Source organism: Diuraphis noxia, unplaced genomic scaffold (assembly GCF_037042655.1).
Source record: "Diuraphis noxia isolate RWA-SAM2 unplaced genomic scaffold, SU_Dnox_SAM2 contig0003, whole genome shotgun sequence".
Classification (NCBI taxonomy): domain Eukaryota; kingdom Metazoa; phylum Arthropoda; class Insecta; order Hemiptera; family Aphididae; genus Diuraphis; species Diuraphis noxia.
Window position 1 is genome coordinate 54,557,006 of NW_028301713.1, and position 27,181 is coordinate 54,584,186.

The window sequence follows — 27,181 nt, forward strand, 5'->3', positions numbered from 1 at the left end:
CTTTTGATTTTCAAATGACAACCTATACTTAAAATTTGATAAACTAAAAAGGCTATTTTTTCAATGAATTTTCACGTTTAAATTTTCATTTTTCGTCAATTCGTTTTCAAGATATAGCCTCCCAAAGTTGGGTGGTGTTTGTGTGTTATAGGTGTATGTTAGGTGGTATTTACACACAAACACCATATAAGTGTTGTTTGATAAAAGAATCACCCTGTATAGTACATATGTACAAGTACAATATGAGTGAGTTTTTGTTTCTCAGACTCTTAGTATATCTGTCTGTCATTTAAAGATATTTAAATTCTGTCAGTTTTTTTAGAGAATCGAAATTTATTAATTCCAATGGGGCAATGTCGGGATTGGAAAATTTGTATGTTATTGAGAGAAGTCTGTTAATTATAGGTGTCCGTTAAGGGAGGTTTCACTGTTTATAAAATGTATTATTGAATATATTATAAGGACATTTTGTGTTTTACAAACTAAACAAAAGTTTTAGTTGAGGAAACATTAATTGAGTTTCCAATAATAGATACAAATTATTGGATTTTTGGATTATCACTTTTACATCTTTTAAAATATTTCGTATGTTACTCAACATTGGAAATAGTTTATTAATTAGATTTTATTTTTCTCTGATTAGTCATAATTTAAATAGCCTTAGTTTAACACTATATTGAAAGTTATTGTCCTTAGAACCATCATCAGTGAGTAAAATAACATAGTGAATAGCATTGTCAGATATTTGAAGGCTTGACTGCTTGAGTCCACTCAAGATGTTGTCTAGACTCTCCCCAGAAAGCTTAGTCCGAATACATTATCTTTTATTTATAAATAATAACATATTTGGAAGCAAGATTTAAGTAGTAAGTAAAAGGTCAAAGATTGCCTAATGATCAAGCCCCACATATAATGTGTTGTTAATACATTAAATGTCAATAGTAGTCAGATATTAAACTTGTGCTATTTTTACAAATGGTAGTGGTGAATCAATGTGTATTACAGTAGGATTGGACTAAATATAAATAATAATGATAAGTAACTTAATAAAAAAAAAATATAGATATTATAAGTTTAATCTGATATTGATATTGTATAACACAATTTAAAAAATAAATAAAATATTATTTTATATATCACAGTGTACCTATAGGCTATATTTTATATAGATAGTACATAAATTATAAATATGTATTTTATCATTGATTAATGATTATAAATTATAATTAATACTTTAATAGTTTAAATAATATAAATATTGTTGCCTAATAATAAGTATAAAATAATGAATTGCATCTAAAAATCCATCTGCCATTACAAATCAGCTAACTGAACACTTTTGATGTTTACTCCAGAAAATATTTCACATTGTTTGTTGGTCAGCAGTATGATACTGAAAAAATAAGTTCTTATATAAATATAAAATAAATTACAGATACATTGTGTAAGATAATAATTGAATATTGAAATATGCGGTTGTATTTGTATAAATATACTAATAGGTATATATAACATTATAATATGGGTTTGAGAGTAGGTAGATAAATAGATAGGTACTTAATACTTAATTCTAAATTTGTTTTATAAGCATATTCAACAAGTATCGTCTATTAACAACATTTAAGCAATTAAGCCAAGAAATACAGGGATTTATCTTAATTTAATGAATATAAATTAATAACAACCAGATAATTTATCAATTTTATCTTTGACCTACAACATGCTTAATATGACCATCTAAATGTCATACATGAATTTCATTATTTTTTATTTTTTTCATAATCCACTTTGAAAACTACTCAAAAGTTTCTGATAAAAACAATGATTCACAACATACTTAATTATAGTCCCAAGTGTTAGATAGTGTGGAACCAGATAACCATAGTTTTAAGTGATCCCGGTAGATACTCAGGTGATCTGAATAAATTTTTTCTTTTTACATCAAAAATATTGCCAATTGTAACATGACGTTTGCTAATAGGTATATTTACATTTTTTTCTTCAATAGAGAAAATACTTTAAGTCTATCTTTTCTAAAAACTAAATTTTTAAAAGTGACTGTTAGTTTATTTTAAGATTTAAACACTATCATTACTTGTTTTTTTATTTTTAAAGTTGTGACTTCTTTCATCAAATTAATCATGTAAAAACTATCATTATCATCACATATTTGTATTGTTCCTAAGGGAACAGATTGTATATATCGTATTAAAAATAAAAAGGCCTATTTTAAAATGATAAAATACCAAAGTTTATACCAATCAAAAATGTTTGGCATAACTGTCTAATTGCTGCAATAGTGTCTAAGTTATGGGCTAATATTATGTCACTGGCAATATTATCAATCTAAATTAATGATTGAAAATATTGAAATATAGTTATACATTTTGTAATATTTATTAAAAACGGAAAATGTAATAATTAAATAACTATGAGATTAAAGATAAATATAGCCAATATAGGTATACCTGTAATATAACCATTCATAATTCATTTTCATTTTTATGAACGGCAATCTGAGGGTAACATTGAATAAATATTTTAATGATTAATTCAAAAATATCAAATTGAAAAAAAAAAATAACCAGAACCTAAATTGTATACGCCCATAAAACAAATTAAATTTTTTAAGATATACCTAATATTTTACTATCTTGTAGGTACCTACTTAATATAGTACCTATTTAGTAAAGCTAACCTTATTCACTATTTCTATAAAAAATGTTATATTTACTTATATTTATAGTTCAAAAAAATAACTTATTTTATCAAAATTTAAACAATAATAAAATAAGAATGTTGAAAAACACAATTAAGTTTGTGAACTAAAAACCATTTAAATAAACTCCCTAATAAAGTAATAAACATATGGTATTATTAGTATTCAATTTTCGATTAAATTACTATCAATTATATTATGTATTATATATTATAATACATAGTAGTAGTAAAACCACTAACCAAATCCAAATACATTTCTTCCACTTAGTTCAGATTCAGAAGTTAGAAATGTTAGAATTTAACAGTCATACTAGTCATAGGCAGTACTTTGGTCAAGAATAATGTTTCACAAGGACCTGTGGGGAAGAGGAAATGGTTAAATATTCTATAAATAAAAAAAAATTATCTCTATTATAATATTGTCATGTGTACACGCCCACGGAACAAATGAAGAACAGCTAACCATACCTTTTTGTCACGGGATCCACAGTGTGAACGACGCCTTTTGAAGTGTGTTGCTGTTTTGTACGTACAACAACAGTTTTTCCTACGAATTCTACAAGACTGGTCGCATCCATCGAAGTAAACGTGCATGAATCATTCATTTCAGTAAGCAATTTAATTATTTCACAATACGATTAATATTAGAATAAACCGTTCACCATTCAGTATTGGTAAACAATAATTTGACGGATTCAAATTTTTTCAATTTCAAAATATATATTAAAATATTATATTTATATTACTGAAATTTAAGTAGATATAAAAAATCTCACTTGACCACTATGCAATTATGCAGTTTTATGCATTAATTATAATTTGCAATATTACACAACAAACAATACGTAGAGTAGGCAGTGAGTCACGTGACTCAGTATTCTGTAAACGTTAGGCTATATAGTGTTGTTATCTGCTATCTGCCGATAAGTCGTTATCTTAGCGGTTAAATAATATTATCAATTAATTAAAGCCACGGCCCTTGTTTCGTACATGATAATATTATGATTTATGCTTAGAAACAATAATATAAATCGGAAAACCAGTAACCACGATTAAAGGTATACCTTAATCCGCGTCTCTGTGATTGAAAATATTACCTAACAATATTGAATGTTGACACAATTAATCAACACACAAATGGTTATAATTTATAGTATATCTCTAAATGGTAAAAAATTAAAATATATTGATCAATCGAGGCAATTAGCATGTAATGTCAATTTTAGCAGAATATATAGATAGAAGTTATTAAGGTATTATGGATTTTTTTTAAATTTTATTAGAGAATATACATTATACAATCTTTACACAAAGGCATACTAAGAATATGTGCTATAATATTTAGAAAAACATGAATAGGGTGAGGGAAGAAACCATCCAATGATCTCACTTCCTTTTGCTTAAATATATTTGGTAAATATATATATATATATTTCTTATTCAATTAATTATTATTATTATTTGTTAATCATTAAGAAGATCTCTACACCAATTTCCTTTTAGACGTCGTGGGGGGGGGGATTTATAGGAATCGTATGAGTAGGCTAGGCTAGATATTTGAGGGTTAGGGTGAGAATACAGTTTGTTTCACAGTATACTTCATTATAGCCCAAGTTTTAGAGTTAGATAGTGTGGATCCAGATAACCATAGTTTTAGCTTAAGCTTTAATACCTTATGTACCTGATAATTACGCTTATGAATTAATGACATTTACGTTTTAATTCTCCAGCTCCTGATACAAAAAAAGAAATAACAACTATTTTTTACTGTTTCTGCAAAAACTGGAATAATCAATAACCATTTCAATGCAGGAATAATATTACTTCATATTACATAATATTTAACGTTTAAATAATGTACCTATATAGGTAATTATTAGTTATTACTTATTATAATAATTGATACTATTGGGGGGTGCAGTGGCCGGGCGGATTAAAGCCCGATTCACACTGTTACGGCACGGCACGGACCGTCACAGCACGTAACGGCAAGACAAAATATTATATTATTAGTTTAAATTAGGTAATTCACATTAAGACGGACGACACCGCAACGTCACGTATCACGTTACAGCACGGACCGGACCGACCGACTATCATCTGAAAGAATTTTTTGAGTACTTTTGACGGTCCGTGTGCAGTGTGAACACAGAACCGGCAAACACCGGAAAAAAAAAATTAAAAAAAAACCAATCATGGGTGGCATCGCTTTCCGGGTATGCTGTCTGGAAAGAGAAGCGACCGTCCCGCACCCGGGCACACGGGCATGGTAGAAACCTACGAGTGCCCAAAATACGAAATTCTGCCAAAAACATCCACGAGTACCAAAACCAATAGTTCCACAGGCTAATGATCCTTGTTGTCGAAGCCTCACCCCCAATAAAAAAAAAAAAAATGATATAAATTTATTCGCATTGTATATGTATAATATTATTATATTATTATATATTTATTTTTTTTAAGGATTAAGCCTAAATAGTTTAAAGGATCTGAGAGTGCTTAGATCCCCTAACCACTTCTGGTTTCTGGGAGGGGTGCACTTTCTAACTTGCGGTGCAATGCTCTCATTAAAGAGCTACAATACAACTTGGCAAAATATTTTTCTGTATTGGAATTTGGAATATAGGTCATGGGCATTATTACCTACCATCATAATCGCAAATCGCACGGGGGTTAAGGGGGCTTAGCTCCTCCTCCCCAATTTATTAGTGTCCCATAAACTATTAAAAACTCAATGCATCAATATTCAGGGCTTAAGCCCCCCCCTCACCAATTTGAACCAATTTGCGCCTATGCCTACTATAATATATAAATAATTAATATAAATTATACTTACAATATATAGTATACTATATTGGCTGCATTATATTGCACCGTTCGTACTGCATTAACGGTGAAACGCGATTGCGCCCAAAAATCAGCACAATTCCGCCCGCTTTACCCTTTTACCTATAAAAAACGCAACACGGTTTGTGCTCCATAAATTATGGGTATACATTATTTAAAAATACAGTCGAAATGGTAAACTCAAAGTTGAAGTTAAAAGTCTTAGTTAACCAACTTCGATTGTATTAATTTTATTTTTCAATATATCTATAGCTGCCTTGAGGTCCACTTCTTTAAATTTTTCAAGACGAATCTTAAAAGCTGATAATTTTAAATCCTGATCATGATGATGGTACTCTTTATACTTTTATTCTGCCACAAACAAGACTCATTTTAGATTCTGAGCGGAGCGATGAATGTATTGATTTTACCATGATGTGTGTGTGTTTTTTTTTTTGTGTGTCTGTCATCACGTTTTGGGGTAGTAAAAGTGCTTAGACTTTTGACTTCAGTACCTCGTTCGACTAAAAAGTGAATATAGTTGGTACTTTGTGGGGGGGGGGGGGTCAAATGTGAAAAATTCTTAATACTTTTCTAAATAATCGAGAAAAACAAACTAAAATTTAAAGGAAAAACGGGAATTTTTACGCACACTCATTTTTCGACAAAATCGATTTTGGTTTTTGATATAACTTTAAAACAAATGACCATAGATACATGAAATTTTCACCGAATGTTTATATAAGTATATTCTACTATCCACCATGCAATTTTTAAAAATTTTTGACTTCAGTTGAACTATTCATAGCCATTTGAAATTTTCGATCATTATTATACCTAACCTGCAGATGGTATTGATTTTGAAGTGTGAGCTTTTGTAACATCAAAACTAGGCAACTCTGAATCCCTTAAATAGTGGCTAGTAAATCCTTCCTGTGCCACTTCCATGGTTTCCTGAAGGTGAAATATTGCATAGATAGATAATTGATATTTTCTCGCTTTTCAATTTGCATGCTCTTGCTCTCATAAATATCTTTATAACAATGACGCCATAAATAGCTAAAAATACCAATAACAATAATTAATTAGGTATACATAAATTATTATGTATAAGATATTTACTCATGTATAAGGATTTTGCACCAGATGGAGAATTTGGCATATTATCAAATAAAGGAAACTCTGAATCCTTAAATCATAAAGCTTCTTTCAATGTCTGAATATTAATGAATCCAATTGCCATTACAACTCTAAATGTCTGAACTAGATATTTGTTTCCACTTCCCAATTCATATCACATGTCCTGGTCCTGTGTACTATAAACATTGGCTATTACTTCAGCAGTTATAACCTATAAAATGAAAAAAAAACGCAATAACCATAGATAATTTTACAATTAAAAACCAATTTAAAAGAACAATACATGAATATCAAATATATTAAACCAAAAGAAGCATCATTGATTTTAAATACTTGAAAATTACAAAAAAAATATATCTTTAAAGCGCCCTTCCTCCTTTTTCATACGGACTGAAGACCGTCAATGGTAGAGTTAACGCTGAGATATGCAAAGGTAGGCATGTTCAAGATAAGTTAGGTGAACATAAGATTGTTATAAGCAAAAGTTAATAGTTTATAAATTTAACTAGTTACGCTCTGAAGTTAATTAAAAAAATTAACTTTTTACCTTATTTAAACATTTTAACTAGCTGTTAATGCCCACTCTTAAAGATATGACTTAGTTACTTGCATAATTGTATGTTAAAAAATATATCTCATTTTACTAAACAATAATTTATAATTTATAATTTATACAACCATTCATAACTACTTACAATGTATTAGTTTGTTTATGTGTATATCTTATTAGTTTTTATTACCTATTCAAAATAGATAATTAATTAATATATTTATTGCATAAGACACAAGTAAAGTTTTCATTTTTCAATTCTTTAGTCATCAATTTGTAACGTACACTCCCTACACATACATTATGAACTTTTCGCTGACATTTATTACATTTTTCATCCAAGTAAAATTTACTTACCTATTTTCTGCACACATAATGCATCTTTCACTGATGTTTTCAGAGTATAGGTATCAAACATCGATACCGCAATGTATTTCTTAAATTTCTCACATTAACATCCTTTGAAAAGCTCTGCGTAAACATTGGACTATACATACTACAATAAAACAACACAAAAACTCCGCAGTTGTTACTTGTTACTATCATTCTGTAAAGGATACTCTATTGTCTTAAGAATAATTTTATGTAGCAAATCTTTCGCTTTTGCATTATCACACATTGAAAACAACAGTTTTTAGATTATGAGCGGAGCTATGAATGTATTAATTTTACCACAGAATATATGAAATATAAAATATTAATATTAATCAATATTAATATAATAAAATATTATTTAATTAATTAATATTAATATAAAATATTTCATATATTCTGTGATTTTACAATGATGTGTGATTTTTTTTTGTGTGTCTGTCATCACATTTTGGGGCAGTAAAAGTGCTTCGACTTCAGTACCTCGTTCGATCAGAAAGTGAATTTAGTTGGTACTTTAGGGGAAAATTGAAGTCAAAAATTCTTAATACTTTTCTAAATAATCGAGAAAAACAAACTAAAAATTAAGGGGAAAACGGGAAATTTTATGCACACTCATTTTTCGACAAAATCGATTTTGGTTTTTGATGTAACTTTAAAACAAATGACCATAGATACATGAAATTTTCACCGAATGTTTATATAAGTATATTCTATCCACCATGCAATTTAAAAAAATGTTCGACTTCAGTTGAACTATTCATAGCCATTTAAAATTTTCGATCATTATTAGTTTTTTTTTAATTAATATCGATAAAAATTTATTTGTTGGGTAGAAAAGCTTGAACATTTAATACAAGACTTTTAACAATAGCAGTTGAAAAATAAAAGAAATTCATAGTCACAATTTTTTTTTATAAGCATTCAAAGTTTGAATTTTGACAAAATACGTAAAAATCACAAAATTCACAAATTATTTTAAGCTAGAAATTCTTAAAAAAATTTGTTTTTAAATCTAAGATTTGAAAATGTAATACAAGATTCCTTAAAAGTTTTTCAATCTTTGTCACAAATAAAAAGTCCACCGGATATTCAAATTAAATTTTTATGAGCATTTGAAATTTAAATTTTTACAACATTGGATTTTCACTTTTAGCGATTTCCTTATTTTGGTGTAACTCTAAAACAAATGACCACAGATACTTGAAATTTTGACTGAATGTTTATATAGGCATTTTCTATGTTTGATCACATTTTAATTTTTCAACTTTTTTGGTTTTTTTTTCTATAAATATCGATACAAATTTATTTATTCGGTAGAAAAGCTTGAAAATTTAATACAAGGCTTCTAACACATTGTAACAATAGCAGTTAAAAAATATTTAAAATACATAGGCACTATTTTTTTTTATAAGCATTTAAAGTTCAAATTTTGACTTAATACGTAAAAATTACGGCAATGTTCAAATTATCTTAGATAGAAATTCATGAAAGTTTTTATTTTTAATTCTAAGATTTGAAAATTTAATACAAGGCTCCTAACATATTTTTACAATAGAAGTTGAAAAATAAAATTAATTCATAGTCACAATTTTTTTTTACAAGCATTCAAAGTTTGAATTTTGACAACATACGTAAAAATCACGAAAATTCACAAATTATTTTATGCTAGAAATTCATAAAAAATTTCCTTTTATATCTAAGAATTTTAAATTTAATACAAGGCTCGTAACATATTTTTACAATAGCAGGTGAAATATAAAAGAAATATACTAGCACAATTTTTTTTTAGAAACATTCAAAGTTTGAATTTTAACAACATATGTAAAAATCACGAATATCACGAAAATTCGCAAATTATTTTAAACTAGAAATTATAAAAACATTTTCTTTTTAAATCCAAGATTTGAAAATTTTTAATAATCTATAATATATCCTAGACAGATAAACTTCGCTCAGAATCGTTTTACGTATACAATGATATAATATCATTGGATTCAAATTTAATTCCATCCATTACAGTAACCCACTTGTAACCTACTGTACAGCAGAGCGACATCCACGACTTACCCGCCTTTTTATATATCGTATTTCTATAAATTCAATCAACCACTGTTTTTGTGAAATTTTTCATGAATGTATCACAGATTACTGGTCATTGATCACTTTTTTAAAATAATTTAAATAATTTGATAATAAATAATAACTGATAACTGATGCGATTGACCTACACACGCACAGTTTAAACTGAACATTACGGTCAGTTCAGTTTGAAAAATATGTGACCACAATATTCAATCAGTTTCAACTGATAATAAAAAACTGTCAGTTTTCATTTTTTAATCTACATACAGTTCTGACTGACAGTTGAGACTGTTCGTTTGTTCAGTTAAAACTGTCGACTGATGATCGTGTGTAGCCACAATTTTTGATTTGAAGAAACTTTTATTTATTTACCACCATGAGAAGTTATAATGTAACTGTTAATTGTTATGTTTCCATTTATTATAATTAGCAATTATAATTTATATAATGATATTAATGAATATTGTATACACTATAATACTAATACAGTAATACATATATATTATATATTTGAGATTGAGCAGTTGAGCGTATTAATATTAATTTATTATTTTCTGCAATACCTATACTAGCTGGCTACTATAATATTCTGTTTTGTTTGGTTACATTTCAAGTATACGTTTATCATACTTATTAGTAATATTGGTATTGTCCAAACTTTTTTGGTTACTTTGTTGAGCTAGAAACTCGATACAAAGTTAAATAAAGATTGGTTTTATATATTATATTATTTAACCTAATACTAAAAACAAATCGTATTTCGTCAATACTTGTGTTTTATTTATTGGTACCTAATATAGCTAGGTAGGATGGTACCTATTTTAAAACTCTTACAGTAATTATCTGGGTAATTACTATTAAGTGTCAATAATTGCCATAATTAATTATTTTATGATATTTACATATTAAATGGGATTAACCAAGTTTCAATAGTAGAGGACGTTCGCGCTCCACCAAAACTACCACTTCAGTGTGGCAATCGATAAAAAACACCAAGGAAGAAAAGAACAATTTTTAAAGATATTTTAATTGATTATTACTCAAATAATAGCATAAAAGTATGTAAAGATCTATACAGGCAATTAACGGTAATAAAAAATTATTTCACTTTCTGTATTATACATTTATACCACTAGTATCTCAATAAAGATGCCAAACAATATATATATTAAATAAAATGTTAAAAGGCTTATCGATAATTGGGTAATAAAAATGCAACTTATTGATAGGTGGTCCATATGTTGTATCCATTCCCCTATACATAGAGTATCAAACTATATAAACTATAAACTTTATAGCAACAAAAAAGAAGCCTATAATATAATTTCAGTAGAATGAAGAATAACAATGATATTTATTTTGTAATTCAATTTATATTATATAAAATATAATATATATTATACTAATGTTATAGGAACTACTGTAGTTTTGTAACGAAATTATTCATTGAGTTGATAGGTCAAAAAAGGTTCTTTTTAATTATTGAGTATCCAAGTATAAAGTTTACCCCTTTTATACAATTAACAAAATGTTATGATAATACTTTTTTTTGCTTTATTAAGGCCCATTAAGGCCTTTTGCAACTTCTACTAAACCTCTCCACCTGTCACGATCAATGGCAGTCTCGAAACTTGCTGCTCCGTCCACCATTCTTATATCTACATGATAATACTTAATGACATTATAGGATTATAATATATTTTATTTTATCATAGGTAGGTCGTAGGTACATTTTTCCATACGATTGATACCCCATAATATTTTAATTTTTGTAATCAATTATTAATATATTTCAAATTTTTAAAAAGTTATTCTTCTTATGTTTGTGTTCTTTTATTTAGGGATTCCTTCAGTGTTCTCATATAGAAATTGGCGATTATTGTTCATTAATAATAATTATTGATTTGCATATCATATCGTGGATGAACGATGGGTATATTGTAATAAATAACATATTATAGACAATTATGATCTGTATAATCTGTATACATGCCATTTCACTGCAATCGTGTTTCTCAAACATTCAAACTTCTTAATGCTTATTGTATCGATGTTCAACAGTATTATGCTTTATGCTATTATTAAAAGTACAAGGTATTTAGGTTTATGATATGTATAAGTGTATTAGTGTAGGTACTACTATTAATTTTAATAAATAGTATTAATAGTAGTAGATCACAACAACACAATAGTATCAGTTGTGTAAAGACAGAGTGTTCGTGAGTAAATGCCACAGCTAGGCTGAGAGGTCTCGCCGTCTCGGTGCACCTAAAATTTAATTTTTGTTGACAAGATAAAAAGATCTAGGTAGATACTTAAAATAATAATAATATTTTTGTATTAATTTCTTATTTCATGTTTTTAAAACGATTTGTTTAATATTTATTGAATAGGTACCTATCTAAACATTCATTGCCCATTGTCTTGTTTTATGTGATATGAATTTGTAGTTATTTTAATGTTTAATCGTATTACCTGATATTATAATCATTTCAAATTTAGTTATATTGGTTACGCATTAATAAAACTTTATCTTATCTGTTACGACTATACGACATTTTATTGTAGACTAAAATTCACATAATTAAGTAAGTAGCACGTCTTACATTTACATAGTTATTTTATAGGTACGTTTTTTAGATTTAGCTTCGATAAAAAAAGTTGTTAGTCAAAAAATGAACATTGACGGATTATTAATAGATCGGTTAATACGATAAAAATCAAGAAACAAATTAATATAATCTATTTCAAAAATTATTTTATTTTTTCTCTTATTCACTTATTTATTGTCAAATGACCTAATTTTTTTAATTATTGTAGTTGTTTTTATAAATATGCCAATATGTTCCTTGGACCTTGGCGGGCTTAGATACTTATGTTTTGAACCAATTTATTAATTTAATATTATAACTATGGATTAATTTTTAATTTAAAACACCTAGTGAAGAGTCATCTTTAAATCTTTTGTAGTTTTGTTTACCTATTTAAAGCATTTAAGGGGCCCCTAAAGATTTTATGCCACAAACCATTAAAATCCTAGTTACGCCACTGAATGTCGTATAGTCGTAAAGCCAAGTATTCAATGATAGTTATAATGTTGTTAATAGTAAATATCAAAGATGTTTTTTTAAATAAAGTTAATCACGTCTGTTAAAATAAAATTGTTGTTAAAACATTCTATTATGGAAACATTATCTACTTTATAACTAGATGATTATTACTTATTAAACTTTATACTTATTAGGTATAAATGGTATAATACCTATTTTATAATCTTTAATCTCTTTATTATATGCTTTATACTATTTTTTACTGATATATGCATAATATTACAAAGGCGTTTGAAAAATAAGCCTCTCGATAACTTATCTATCAGCAATATTATGTATGCAAATTTTATTTCGCAATTATTACTTTTATATAATTAGATACCTACGTCATATATAATATAAAATATCTCGAGCATTTTAAATTTATGTATCTATTAATTGCAATAACGAAGTTATTAGGGAGGATGGATGGGTTCGTCTTTAGCTCCCTCAGTTCCTCAAATTATATTATACACATTTTTTTTTCTTCAGATGAAAATTTAACTTTTTACTGAACATAAATATTAAATTATATTGCATAGTATAATAATGAACTATTGTCTATACTTTCTACCTATATTAAAAATAAAATCGGGAGTAGCTTGTAAAGAAATTTCTCAAAATATTGGATATTTACACCACTGTGACTATATATGGTATGGGTTATGGGTACTTATAAGTTATAAGTATAAATATACGATTCAGGATATTTTATTAATAAATTAATTTATATATTTTTCAATTATTTAAGAAACAGATAAAATAAATAATTATTATACCTGATTTTACAGCGAAAATGACAGAAAATATTAAAGAAACAGTAAATTGGAATAGGCACGAGATTGAAGAAAAAATTGGACACGATAAATGTAAGTTCAAGTTAATTGTATACAGATTTGGGTATTTGGATATTCATATAGATATGTACATTTTAAATAATAACTATTGATAATCATTCCACGTGATGACACGATATTCAATATTTATTTTGCACTTTACTCCTAAACATTTAATGATTAAATTTCCTCGACACTTTAAAATTTTAATTTCCTATTCAAAATTGTGTCAATATTGTTTAAAGAAATCTTAATCTAGAAATCTCTTACTGAATATCTGAACAAAAATAATAAATGTTTTACTTTTTTTACAATTTCAAATTGCTCGTTGAATTTTGTCCAATACTTAGTTACTTCTAGACTGAATATTGAAATTGTATGACTTATTATTTAGGTAGGTATTTGAAATATAAAAACATAGGTATGGTCGTTTTGAGGTAGTCAAGCATTTTTTGAAACATATTACCTTACCATTGTTTTAGAAAATGCAAAGACTGTGTAAGCTTAAATATATGTATGTGTTTATGCTTATGTAATATTTTAATATATACCTACCTACCTATATGGACACATAATAAAGCGTTATTAAAAAAATAATTAATTAGAATTGAAGCGTCAATAACAGGACCATTGTATTGTATCTAATAAGTAATATACCTTTAATTGATTAAACTAAATTGAAAAATATAACATATTTCATAAATAATAACATTTGTTTAATGGAATCTTTGTTGGTAGCAAGGAAAGAATATGAATGTAGTTGTTTGTGATTTGCATGTGTTATGTGTATCAATGAATTATATGAATCTGCGGTTAAAAAACGATGGCTGACTGTTGAGAGATGCAAACAGTACCTACTTTAAAACGCCAAGCTCTTTGCTGAAATCAAACGTATTATTAGATAACTGGAAGTGGGGAATTCTTTTTACATCCACCATTGCACCAACTCGGTCTACTTTTGACCATCTGTTATATCTTATATGTAAGGTGCATTGTTACAACATGTGTATCAATACGTTATGGTTTTGTGCTTTTATATTGTAATGGTGAAGACCGTGAGTAACTGAAAAAATTTCGGGGATCTAACATTTTTTTTATATCAATATTGGTCACTTATTATTTTTATATTCAATATATAAAAACTTATATTGAACTTTTAAAAATTCCAAGGAAAGGTGGACTCTTGGACCTGCTGCCTAGGTTACGACGATGGTGTTAACGATAAAGTAATTTTATTGGCCGATAAGCAGCAGGAACTTAGGGTATAAGTGCTTGCCGATTGGGCATCTTAGGCGGTGAATGTTTAGACACATTGACTCAAAATTTAACACTGCAACATGTTTGTGTACTATAAAATTAACGAATATATATATATATAATTCCAAAAAAAATCTTAAGACGAAAATAAAGATTTTCGATGTTTATAGCTATAATAATTAAATAACATAATAATATTAAATAGGTAGAGGCAGGTGAGTAATTAGAGTATAATGATCAAAATATTTTTTATAAATTTAATGATGTTGTATAAAATATAAATATAAGTATATTTGTAAATTAAAAGTTGTACAACATTTTTGGGAGACATAATTTAAACGTATGTAACCGTTCATTCTCCAGGTAAAAAATATTGTCATGTACCTACCGACCGAAACTTGTTACGGTTGTGTGGTTATATCTATATATGGACAATGGACATATGGTTAATGGTTACCTATGCAATGCATTATATTACTATTATATATTATATAATTTTATATTTGTTTTTTAATTTTAGTTAAAAACAATCAATTATGGACTGACAATTTTTACTTTGTGATCGTGGCTGATCCTCAATTTGGTTTCATAAAGCCACCTCTAAAACGAGATCCTAAAGACTGGAAAATAGAAATGGATAAAGCTATTTTTGCAATAGATAAAATTAATAATTTGTCCCCAAGACCTCAATTTTTGGTTGTGTGTGGCGACTTAATAAATGAAATGCCTTGTAGTTAGTTGTGTTTATTTAGCTTAATGATTATATCATAATTATTTAATTAATGGTTTATATATATTTTCTATATAGCAATGCATCCATATTTCAGATGATACTGTGTTAAATGAACTACAAATAAATGATTTTAAGAACATTTTCTCAAATGTACACCCCTCTATATCTCTGGTTTGCTTGTGTGGAAATCATGATATTGGTGATATCCCAGATAAAAATTCAATCAACAAGTAACATAGTTTAATTTTACGAATACATCAAATTCTATCTTTCATTTTTGTAGATAATTAATTACAATTTTTAGATACCGTGAGAATTTTGGCCAAGATTATTTTTCATTTTGGTGTGGAGGAGTACTGTTTTTAGTGTTAAACTCCCAATATTATAAAAATGGTAGTGATGTCGATAAATTTGCAGCACAACAAGAAGAATGGTTAAATGAAATATTGAAGAAATACAAAGGTCAAAGAATAATTGTATTTCAACACATACCATGGTTTATAAGTAAATTAGATGAGGAAGATTCATATTTCAATATTCGAAAAAACCTTAGACATGAAATGCTTGAAAAACTGTGTGGAGCTGGTAAAGATTAATTAATATCATAAATGTTGAGAACAAAAATTTTCGAGTTAAATGTTGATATAAATTATTTTTAGGTGTGACTCATGTTTTTTCTGGCCATTATCACAAAAACTCAACTGGATTTTATAAAAATCTTGAATTGGTTACAACTTGTGCACTCGGAGCTCCATTGGGAGAAGATCCTTCCGGACTAAGAGTGGTCAAAATGTATGAAAACAATGTTGTACATACATATTATCCTCTAGAACAAATACCAAATTCTATTTGAAATTAAAATATTTAGTATAATTTAAAATTTTGTAACATTTAAATCAATACAAATTTTAATAAAGAGGCCATATTATATTAATTGTAATATTTCATATTATTAATCAATGATGATAATTATAATGTATGTCAATTAAATACTGAAAAATATATCTAAATAATATTAATTTATTTTTAAATGCAAAATCATCACAATATTTTATTTTTTGTGACTTTTAAATTGATCCCAAGGATGTAGTTCTTCATCAACAATTACTTCTAATAACCATTTTTTATAAAAATTTTGAAACTTCCTGTATCCTTCCTTGAAATAATAACTTTGAATAAAATCTGGAACCGCTTTTTCTCTATTTTGCTGAAAAAAATACTGAAAGTTAATATATTTCATGTTTTCATTAAGCTTGTAATGTCATCAAAAATTCTAATATTATTGAATTGGCAATATATGTTTAGGGAACGCTACACTCACATATTGTGTTGTCTTCGTTTTACAAGTGCGTAACATAGTAAATTTTACGCTCAGCCGATCATGTTTAGTTCTGTTCACTTAAAATTTAGAGTGAATTGAACTCTTATAAAATTTCTATGTAACATTATTATTGAGAAATTCTAGTAGGCTTTTTATTATATTTCAATTTTAAAGCTACTTATTTGTATTTTAAAATCGTAAATTGTTTGTATATCTTAAAATACTCATAACTAGTTTTAAAATTAAAACATAATAAAAAGCCTATGAGAAGCCCTCGAGAATAATGTTGCCTTTATTTTTTATGAGGTCAATTCACTTTAAATTTTAAACTAACAGAACTAAATATGATCGGCTGAGTGTAAAATTTGCTATGTTGCGCATGTGTAAGATAAAGACAACACATGCAGGTAAGCTTTCTCTTAAGTAAATTAAGTATAAAAGATGAATTCAATAGTTGTTATTTAAACTTAAGATCTATTTGTGATAATCACCAAGTTAAAATAAAAATAAAAAATTCATCATGCATAATTTTGTTAGTGACTGATTATGATAAAATCGTTTTCAATTGATATTTATAGGCCATCACAGTATTTAAACTTTAAAGAAACATATATGTTTAAGATTTAATGTATGATTTTATTAAAAATGTTTTGGCGAATTTTGAAGTTATTTCATCTATTATTTTTAAAAGGATGGCAGGAAAAAAGTCTCAGAAGAAGTAGTCTGTTTTATAAAGACAATATATAATAATTATTTAATAATATAATAGCTGATAAATACAAAAGATTAAAAAAAAATAATAAATAATAAAATAATTATAAAAAAAATATACATAATTGAATCTAGTCAATAATATTATTAAAAAATAATATAAATAGGCTATATATATACCACTAACTAGGATGATTTGTCAGGAATATTTTTACAAAATAGAAAAATATATCATATAATTATATAAAAAACTATTGAATTAATTATTATCGCTATAACTTAATATTTTGGGCTATAGCTTTTAAAAATTTTGAATACTATGTTTAATTTAAAATGAATTAAGTTTTATAAACATTTTTCCTGAGATTTTTTCCTTTCCCTTTGAAATTAATTATGCTAATAAAACATTTAAAGTTATTAGTTAGTTAAAATTATCTAGATTTTTACAGTAAAACAAAACAATCATAATATTTAAATTCATAGTTAAAGGCTTAATAGATTATTTTGAATAACTGCTTACACTTACTCTTTTTTTCATTAAATCTTTAATTGTGTTATTAAAACGATTTAAACGATCCATAAATTTTTTATTGGGTTTAATTTCTTCGTGATTGATCATGTTCATGACATAAATTACATAGGCAAAATTGAAATGGTAACATGCTTGTGCTAACATTGTGCCCAAAATTTCTGCATTCACTCTTAAATTAGATGAAAAATAAATAAGAATAAAAATATCATAAGTATTTTATAAACATACCGAAATCCATGATCAGCTATTATTTTTATGAGGTCTTTAGCTTCGTTCTTATTTTTACACCCCAACGCCAGAACACCAAATGTTACAATATCCACACTCAAGTTTTCTGAGTTGATTAATTTTAATACATTCTATAAATTAAAAGTAAAATTATGGTAATTTTTATAAAATGTATAATATATGAATAATTTTATATAACCTTTGCTTCTTCATAATCAAATCTAAGACTTCGCTTTTTAATTAGAATATTGCAAAAATCAATGTCAACTCTAATTCTACTTTTAGAAATTTCTTTTAATAAGAGCTAAAAAAAAAATAATAATTAGAAAATACTCTTAATAAACAAAATATTGCAATAATTTTGTTTTATTTTTATGTAAGATTTTAATTAATTATAAACACATTTGATAAATTAAAAATAACTCAATAAATTTCTGATTAAGAAATTGATTTCTTAACATAACTCACATTTTCAGCTGATAATGTTGGTGGTATAACTTCCAATAGTTGTGTAAATATTTTAACCTCTGGCTTTATACCATTGGTTTTCATATTTTTTAAAAATCCGGAACAACCACCTAATAATAATAATCTAAAAGCAAAAAAAATAAAAATTTGAGCGTTAATTGCAATAGAAAAGAATTATATAAAGACTAAAGAGTATATTTTACCTGTCTTCAGGGGATTTAATTTCGGTTATACCCACAATGTTACCAAAATTAGGTTTAGTATCTAACAGGTTTGGTCTATTCTCCTCAATAAGAGATAATTTATTTTCATTATCATTACATAATAAAGTATTGGGTATATCCTTTTCTGAAGAACTCAATTCTTCACGTTTAGATTCAGTTGTTAGTAAATGAGGATCACCAATTATTTGACCAATAGTTTTCCGTGTTTCAAACTCATCACCAAGACTACATTCTCTTGTGCATTTTAATAAAAGATTGTAAGTATATAGTGAAGGGCGCACACGTTTTAATATCATTTTTCTCCACACCTGAAAATTACCAAAATATGTGGTACAATTTGTCCTTTAATTTAATGTAAATTATAAATAGATTTTACATTAACAAAAAATAATACAATTTATAGATGTTCTAAAATATAATAATAAAAGTGCTGTACTTCTGGGACATTAAATATTATATTATTAAGATGATAGAATGAAATGTTGATACAAGACTAAGACAGCATTGAATAATCATAGTCATAGGTACAAATCACAGTGGAGTTAAGCAGGCATAGACCCCAAAAATAATACTGTTTTTTGTTGTGTGGGATCGAAGCCTCGTCTCATATTGATGTTAAAATGTAAGCCTCTCCTCCTATGGTTAAGGTTAAAGACATAGCAGCTATTTTCAAAAGATTTCCAATATCATTTAGAACCTAAACCATACTAAGAGGATGAAACATCTTAAGTATTTAATTATTTAGTAACCTTGTTGAAGTTAATAAGTTACATGGTGAAACTAAGTAATTTTTTGAACTAGAGATACATGGATATTTAATTTTTGGCGACTAGTCACTTTTTACACCAATGTAAAGTGAACCATGGACCAGGAGTTGGAGGAAGTCAACTGTATACAGAGCGGCTTTTTGAAGGATCATAAGACATTTTAAAAAACTGATTAAATATTTTATAAGATCTAAATTTTATGAATTTTAAGTTACCATGACTCCACTAAAATGTGTATAGATATTAACTTATGTCAACTTGACATTACAATAGTTACTTAAAATATTATGGTGATGCATACAATTATTCAAACTTACAAGTAAGGCATGACGAAAACCAGCTTCTTTATCTGATATGCATGCTTGTAAGAGAAAATTAAATGTTTCATCTTTTAATTTATATTTTTTTGTCAACATTTCATCAACCAAAGAAAATGCAGTTAATAAATCTCCTGTTCTTCCAAAGGCTAAAAATAAATATGAATAATAAATACAAAACATTTTTAGCGGTTTGAAAAATTTTCTTTTAAAAATTTCAGTTTAATTTCAATGTAAGCATTTTAGTAAAAATCTTAAACTAATTTTTATTTCTTATGAATATTTAGTTTAAAATACCTTTGATCATTGCATGGTAGTTAAAAATGTTAGGTTCAATTGATTTTAAACTCATCAAATTATGTAATTTTTTAGCTCTCTTTAACGCATCATCTTTATATGGTGAATTGGCACACGCATTAAATAAACAAGTATATGTAGCCGGTGTAGTCTTAATGCCACTTTTTTTCATCTAATTATTATAAAAGAAAAAATGTATTAATATTGAGTAGTTTTAGAAGGCTTAAATATTATTGACTGTTTATTGCTTATATTGAAAGAGTCAAAACCATTTTAATATTTATCGACATCAATAATATCAATCATATAAAGGCCTATTTAGTGTAATTATAGATAAAACAAACCTGGTTAAATAAATGAAAAGCTTTTTGAACATAACCAACTTTACCACAAGTACCGATTAAAAGATTATATACATAATAATCTGGTTTGGCTCTTTCATCTTTTAACATCCTTGTTTCAAGTACATCTATCGCATCTGCAATCTAAAGATATTTGGATAAATTGAAGATGGAGAAAATAAATATTAGATTTTTAGTAGGTATTATACTTTATGTTGTTTAATGAGTTCTTGAATAATTTTGTGGTACTCAGTAATATGTAATCTTTTGTGTTGTTCATCTTTATCATATTCTATTTTATCATCATCTTCCGGAGGTAAAGAATCCAATTTTTCATTAATTTCAATTCTATCAGTTAATGTTCCAAAAATATCAGAGTCAGCATCATTATTCTGCTCAGCATTAAACAAAAATGTTTCTGTCTTTTTCCGAAAATCTTTAACTGTAGACACACATCTTACATTGCTACAACATTGCTGATTATAATTTAATCTTAAAGGCTTTATGTTAATTAATTGTCTTAAAAAACGGTTGAACATAATCATCTGAAATTAATAATAATAAATTCTTGCAATAAATTATATTATACATTATTGGAGTAACACATATACTGAAATATTAATAATAAATACATTGTAATTTTTTTGCAGTGGAATTTCCAACTTGCAATTGTAAGAACTTATTTTTTATGTTAAATTAAGTTTTAAATAAAAATTGATATATTCAATGTGAAATTTAATAACATTTTGCTAATTATTTACATCAATCCATAAACAGACATCAAGCAAATGCTTCATATCACACAAGGAACATATTATTTAAAAATTTGAATATTACACTTAGGTATAATCATTATAAGTTATAAACTTACAACTTAAAATAATAATATATATATTTTATTAGGTTATATTATGATTATTTTATAAATTATGAAGATAACACCGGCGTAGTGATATCACAGAATATAATATGAAATCATGAACTAAGATATAACCACGGTTTAAGATATATCTTAAACCGTGGATATAACTAAGGTATATCTTAGTTCATGATTGATACCACAAGAAATTTGATTAAATTTATATAAATTAAAATATATATGTATTTATTTTTATAAATTCATAGACAATAAATAAATTAAAAATGTTTATTATAATAAATTCATCTGTGAGAATATCAGTATTGATTATAATTAGTATTTATAATCAGTGATATCAGTTACATTAAGGTGATTGGAAGCGGCGATTTTCTGTATTTGTCTAACACACGTACAACTTACTGTACAAGTGTATAACATAGGATTATACACATTTTCCATTTCCTATGTACCGATTGATATAATAAAATTTAATAAAACGATTAGAAATCAGTAGACAGATTTGAGTTTGTTGTCAACTCTTCTTTAGATCGACTTTCCCAATTTTTGATATTATCCTTCAAAATCCTAAAAACGATACATTAAAAAGAGTGATTAAACAATTAACATATTGTAGTTTTTGGAGAAGATTAAATAAAAAATGTGGGAAAGCTGATGTCAAAAAGACTTGACGACAAATTCAAATATGTTTTCAGAATTCATATCGCTTCATTATATCAATCGGTACGTTGGAATTAGAACACATCTATAATCCCACGTTGTACGCGTGTTAAACAAAAACAGAAAATCACCGCTTCTAATCCCCTAAGTTGTATTTACTAAAATTTTTATTAGGGGTAATATTCAATGTTATTTATTTTTTAAATTTTAATATAAAATAGATCAACCCCTACGACTTCATATTCCAATTATTTTGTATTGATAACTTATTTTCTATTTATTTTGTTTTATAAACAATACTTTAATCAATCATTAACTATAACCTAACCTAACCTAACCGCTCTGCTGCAGTAGGTACATTAGGGGGTGGGGTGGACCTCTGACTAGGGTAGGTTAGATTTGAATGCAATGATAGGTATCATTGTATACGAAAAACGATTCTGAACGGAGATGATTTGTCAGTCTTGGATGTACCTAGATATTATATTTAAATATTGTCATAATATATTCTATTTTCAAACAAATATTTTTTTTTTCAAATTTTTCAATCAAGGGTAAATATAAGAACAAATAATAATACATAATATGGTTAATGGGGGGAAGCTTCATCCCGTTATGATATTTTTATATTAGGTACCTGTAATAATAAATTAAGAAATAAACCGACTCAGAATCGGACACAACCCACCTCACACATGGACACCTCATGAAGAACCAACCACCGTCAGAATGCACCACATGCGGAGTAAACCTCTCAGTAAAACACTTGATGACAGAATGCCGATCAAATGAAGAAGAAAGAGAAAAACTAGATATATCAACCAACTTCGACGAATCAATCGGACCCGACTGTCAACCCGAAAAAATCATGTCGTTTCTCAGGACAACCAAAATAGATAAATACATTTAATTAGAATAAATATAGTTTTAAGAATAGTATAATGTAAATTATGTATAAAGCTAATGGCCCATGTCGCTATAAAGATCAATAAAAAATAGATAAATAAATAAATTAAGAGGACGCCACACCCGCATGACGTGTTGTCTCCGTCTTACAAACGTATAACATAGCAAAATCTGTTTAGCGCGGGACAACTTTTCTCCCTCAATATTTATAATAGAATTTTCAAAATTTCACAACGCATAGGTAAGAACTTTATCTGTGTCATAGCGTCGTTATTTTTTTGATAGTACAAACCAATAATTTAAAGTAATTTAATGAAAAAATAAAAAATAAATGTATTTTCTTAAGCTTATAACTTTAATTATATTTATGTTATCAAAAAAATAACGACGCTATGACACAGATAAAGTTCTTACCTATGCGTTGAGGAATTTTGGTAATTCTACTATAAATACAAAGGGAGTAAAGTTGTCCCGCGCTAAACAGATTTTGCTATGTTATACTGTTCTATGGTTATACGTTTGTAAGACGGAGACAACACATGCGGGTGTGGCGTCCTCTTAACTAAAACCGTTATTTTTTGTTTAAATATATAATTTATATTGAATTCTCAATCCTTGTATATAAAAACTTAAAAATTTAATAAATTTTTAAATTACAAAATTATTTGCAAATTTTTGTGATTTTAATGAATTTTCAAAATAATTATGAACAATGCTTGAAAAAATATGCCTATGTAATGTACCTATTCTTAATATTTTTAAATAGTTATTATAAAACGTAAGATATTAATGAACTATATTAGCATATAGTATATTATATATTTAATCAATGCTTACGACTTTACGAGGAACATATTATTATACATTTAAAAACTTTTTGACTCGGTGAAAAAAACTAAAATTGAAAATCTTAATCCCCTCCCTCTCACTAGTTATTTTAAAAATTCTGGGAGATTTTTTATTTTACATCCCTTAGTACCAAATAGAATCACTTTGCTATTAGAAACCATCCACAAAATTTAAAATCGATTTTTACCGCTCCAGAAAATGGTGACAGAAAAAGATAAAAAAATAAACAACTCTGCACTATTGTAAAATCAATACATTCATCGCTTCACTTGAAGTTTACAATACAGAAGTATTTTTGAAAATGTAACTGTAAATAATGCTTCTAAAAAATAATATTAAAAATGTTCAATATTATGTTAAATAGGTTACAAAAATAAATAGTTAAATTAAATAGTTACCTATGTACCTATGATATAAGCAGACTTATTTGCTTGACAATAAAATTAATAACTTTTGAATAAAACTGAATTTTGTTGTTATAGAAAGATAGAAAAATATTTGTTTACTAAAAAAACAATGGTCTAAAATATTTAGAATAGTCAAAATTTTAAATTTATTCAAACGATCAAATTTTTGACATAAATTTCGAGTAATTTTAGAAATTCACGGTTTATAAAATTATGGATCTGCAAAAAATATGTGCCTGTACTGTATCCGCGAAGAAAATATGTTTACTTGACAAACACGAACCAATTAAAAATTATATCAGGTATTAAAAAATTATTTTTAAAAACAAAAGGTTATTGTACTTGTACAGTTATTGACAGTTTCTTTAAAATATTGATCAAAACTGAATACATATACAACTACCTAATAGTTATTAGACGCATACAATGTTAACAATGACGACTGATAGTGTAGCATTTTATATTTTATATATAGCATTATACATATTTATCTACTTCAAAATATTAGCTATTTAAAATCATTAGAGATTTTTTGTTTATTTTTTAATGTGGTTTTACAATTTAAAAAAGAGAAAGATAAATTTTACTATTGAATCGTGATATTATTCTATATACCTTCAATGACGACATATTACTATTTTAAGAAATTTAAATTTAAATTTGTAGCTGTAAAAATGTAGCTGTGCTACTATATTACCTATTAAATGAAATACATTAATTGCGTATCGACATTCATACACAATATCTATCACATTCAATTAGGAAACTTACAACATAACATCTATATTGTTGAATGAACTTTTATTAAAAAATCAATGGATGGTTGCACAATACACCAGTCCAGCATACAACTGAAATGCCCATTGTGGGCCAAATAACTATAAAAAATAAGTAAGTTGGTTAATACATAGTTTTGATTGCGATATTTCCCGTTTGAACAGCATAATATAAAGTGTAGCTAGTATAATTTATTATAGTGGCATAGATCGCGCTGTAAGTATAAACTTACAATGTAGAAAAGACAATATCATAGGAGTAGGAGATAGAACCATTGATTATAATCAATGATAGAACCTTTACATGCATATTAATTATTGCAAATAATTGATCTGTCCATATTATGAAAAATATTGTAATTGTACACAGAACATAGGCTCAAATTGGGGGCTTTTATAGAGGATAATTCCCCCAAAACATTTCCTAAATGTTGTATTACGATTATTCAATATTATTTAAGTTCGGTTTTAGCTCCTCCCAAATTCCAAACACTATTTGCGCCTATGCGGCCAACAGATATTTTATATGATAAAGACAATAGACATGACTTTTCATTAGGTATCCATATAATTCAACGAAAAAGGTATAATCTTTCTTTCAAATTTGTTCAATATTTTTAAATAATACATCTTTAATTTTCATTTCTAAAATTTGATTATTCAAATTAATTCTTACACTCCTTCAAACGAGAAAGTAATAAAAATATATTATGAAAACTAAAGTATAATTTGTCCTTTATGCATTCCTAAACAGCTGGACCGATTGTGCGGAATTTAAATTTTGTTCAGAGGTCTACTATACCTATGGGCAGAATATAGACTAAATTAAAAAGTGGTACGCCCAAATATCATTCAATTGAATTCTTCAACTGTCAAACTGTTTTCGATAAAACGAATAAAATTACGTAATGATATACTAAATTGATTATCGTGGTAAAATTATTGCTTATAGTATATTCTAACAGTTATCTATCTATATGTATAAAAATATACTGCTAACATAATCACAGGAAATAAATTTTATACACAGTTTGAGATATGTTTAGAGGTAGAATTTTTAACGGTTTACGAAGCGCACGGGTTCAGCTGTTGTATATATATATATGATTACTAAAATCTACATACGTTTTGTTTTAGTTTTTATAGGGACGCAATTTCGGATATAATCATTTTGGCGGGATCATCATCACGTCCAATCATTTTTTTTCTAGTAAACTATTTTGATTATAAACGCTCATAAGTTACAAAACTTAAACCTACCAATAATATATTTAAAGATTATATTATTATTGCCGTTAGTTTATGTACTATATTATGTAAGATGAACTGCCATTGTAAGAACAAAATATTACTGTAAATTCTAGATACTCGTATATAACTATATTATATCTATTCTTGAAGTTGGGCACAGCCACCCTACATCTCACCTATTTATTTTTAAATATACACACAAATAAATAATATTAACTATATCATTGTAACGGTTATGTATCGGGTATAGGTTAGAATCTAATCTTTTATTCTGTATCCTTATTTTGCATACCTAGGTACCTATATTCTCCCAAATTTCATAGTATAGCTTTAATTATATTTTTTGAATAGAAAATAAAAATAAATTACCCATGATGAATGGTAGCGATAAATAATGCGAAAATCTCGCGGAATTGAGAATTCATTTTAATTGTTTTGATACAAAAATTGTACCTACTCTTACAAGCGTTTCCGCTTCGCCTTACAAACCACCCGAATCTACTTATTTCAGCACTTAGCTCAGCAAATAAAAAATTCCTGGTAATCTTCTAAAAGACTTCAAAGGCGCTGGTATCACGACTTAATAAACAAGATATAATAGTAACAGTAACATTAAAAACAAAAAATGTTTGAATTATTT

At 26.7% G+C, this 27,181-nt stretch overlaps 2 protein-coding genes and 2 long non-coding RNA genes across 7 annotated transcripts; 1 reads left to right on the forward strand and 3 right to left on the reverse strand.

Annotated features, from left to right (window-relative positions):
• Nucleotides 1-1,043: 1,043 nt before the first annotated feature.
• LOC149057544 (uncharacterized) lies at nucleotides 1,044-3,600 on the reverse strand. Its single transcript, XR_016190854.1, has 2 exons — nucleotides 3,190-3,600; nucleotides 1,044-1,393 (listed from the first exon to the last, which is right to left on the reverse strand). It is a non-coding gene; the product is annotated as an uncharacterized LOC149057544 (long non-coding RNA).
• Nucleotides 3,189-16,543, forward strand: LOC107162852 (serine/threonine-protein phosphatase CPPED1-like). 4 transcript variants are annotated; one of them, XM_015509961.2, is made up of 6 exons: nucleotides 3,189-3,330; nucleotides 13,575-13,652; nucleotides 15,397-15,609; nucleotides 15,704-15,839; nucleotides 15,914-16,194; nucleotides 16,269-16,543. In XM_015509961.2, the coding sequence occupies exons 2-6, from the start codon at nucleotides 13,580-13,582 to the stop codon at nucleotides 16,460-16,462; spliced, it is 897 nt and encodes a 298-aa protein (XP_015365447.2). In that variant the 5' UTR covers nucleotides 3,189-3,330; nucleotides 13,575-13,579; the 3' UTR covers nucleotides 16,463-16,543. The 4 variants fall into 4 exon arrangements, with proteins under 4 accessions (XP_015365447.2, XP_089079075.1, XP_015365449.2 ...); XM_089222949.1 differs by lacking the exon at nucleotides 3,189-3,330 and adding an exon at nucleotides 10,764-10,782; XM_015509963.2 differs by lacking the exon at nucleotides 3,189-3,330 and adding an exon at nucleotides 11,883-12,001.
• On the reverse strand, nucleotides 6,296-7,127 carry LOC149057545 (uncharacterized). The gene is made up of 3 exons (XR_016190855.1): nucleotides 6,971-7,127; nucleotides 6,670-6,898; nucleotides 6,296-6,606 (listed from the first exon to the last, which is right to left on the reverse strand). It is a non-coding gene; the product is annotated as an uncharacterized LOC149057545 (long non-coding RNA).
• A 68-nt stretch (nucleotides 16,544-16,611) lies between the features above and the next one.
• LOC107162862 (pentatricopeptide repeat-containing protein 1, mitochondrial) lies at nucleotides 16,612-21,657 on the reverse strand. The gene is made up of 11 exons (XM_015509973.2): nucleotides 21,448-21,657; nucleotides 21,025-21,360; nucleotides 20,819-20,959; nucleotides 20,475-20,646; nucleotides 20,178-20,326; nucleotides 19,073-19,401; nucleotides 18,870-18,993; nucleotides 18,601-18,705; nucleotides 18,402-18,532; nucleotides 18,168-18,342; nucleotides 16,612-16,816 (listed from the first exon to the last, which is right to left on the reverse strand). Exons 2-11 carry the CDS (start codon nucleotides 21,358-21,360, stop codon nucleotides 16,661-16,663), a joined length of 1,818 nt encoding a protein of 605 aa, XP_015365459.2. The 5' UTR covers nucleotides 21,448-21,657; the 3' UTR covers nucleotides 16,612-16,660.
• Between the last annotated feature and the right edge of the window lie 5,524 nt (nucleotides 21,658-27,181).

Coding starts and splice junctions, on each gene's coding strand:
- LOC107162852 (XM_015509961.2), top strand. CDS start 13,580: ATGACAGAAAATATTAAAGAAACAGTAAATTGGAATAGGCACGAGATT. Junction 15,610..15,703: donor AATAAATGAAATGCCTTGTA/GTTAGTTGTGTT, acceptor TCCATATTTCAG/ATGATACTGTGTTAAATGAA. Junction 16,195..16,268: donor TGAAAAACTGTGTGGAGCTG/GTAAAGATTAAT, acceptor AATTATTTTTAG/GTGTGACTCATGTTTTTTCT.
- LOC107162862 (XM_015509973.2), bottom strand. CDS start 21,360: ATGATTATGTTCAACCGTTTTTTAAGACAATTAATTAACATAAAGCCT. Junction 19,402..20,177: donor GTTTTCGTCATGCCTTACTT/GTAAGTTTGAAT, acceptor GGTAATTTTCAG/GTGTGGAGAAAAATGATATT. Junction 16,817..18,167: donor AAGATTTAATGAAAAAAAGA/GTAAGTGTAAGC, acceptor TATTTTTTTCAG/CAAAATAGAGAAAAAGCGGT.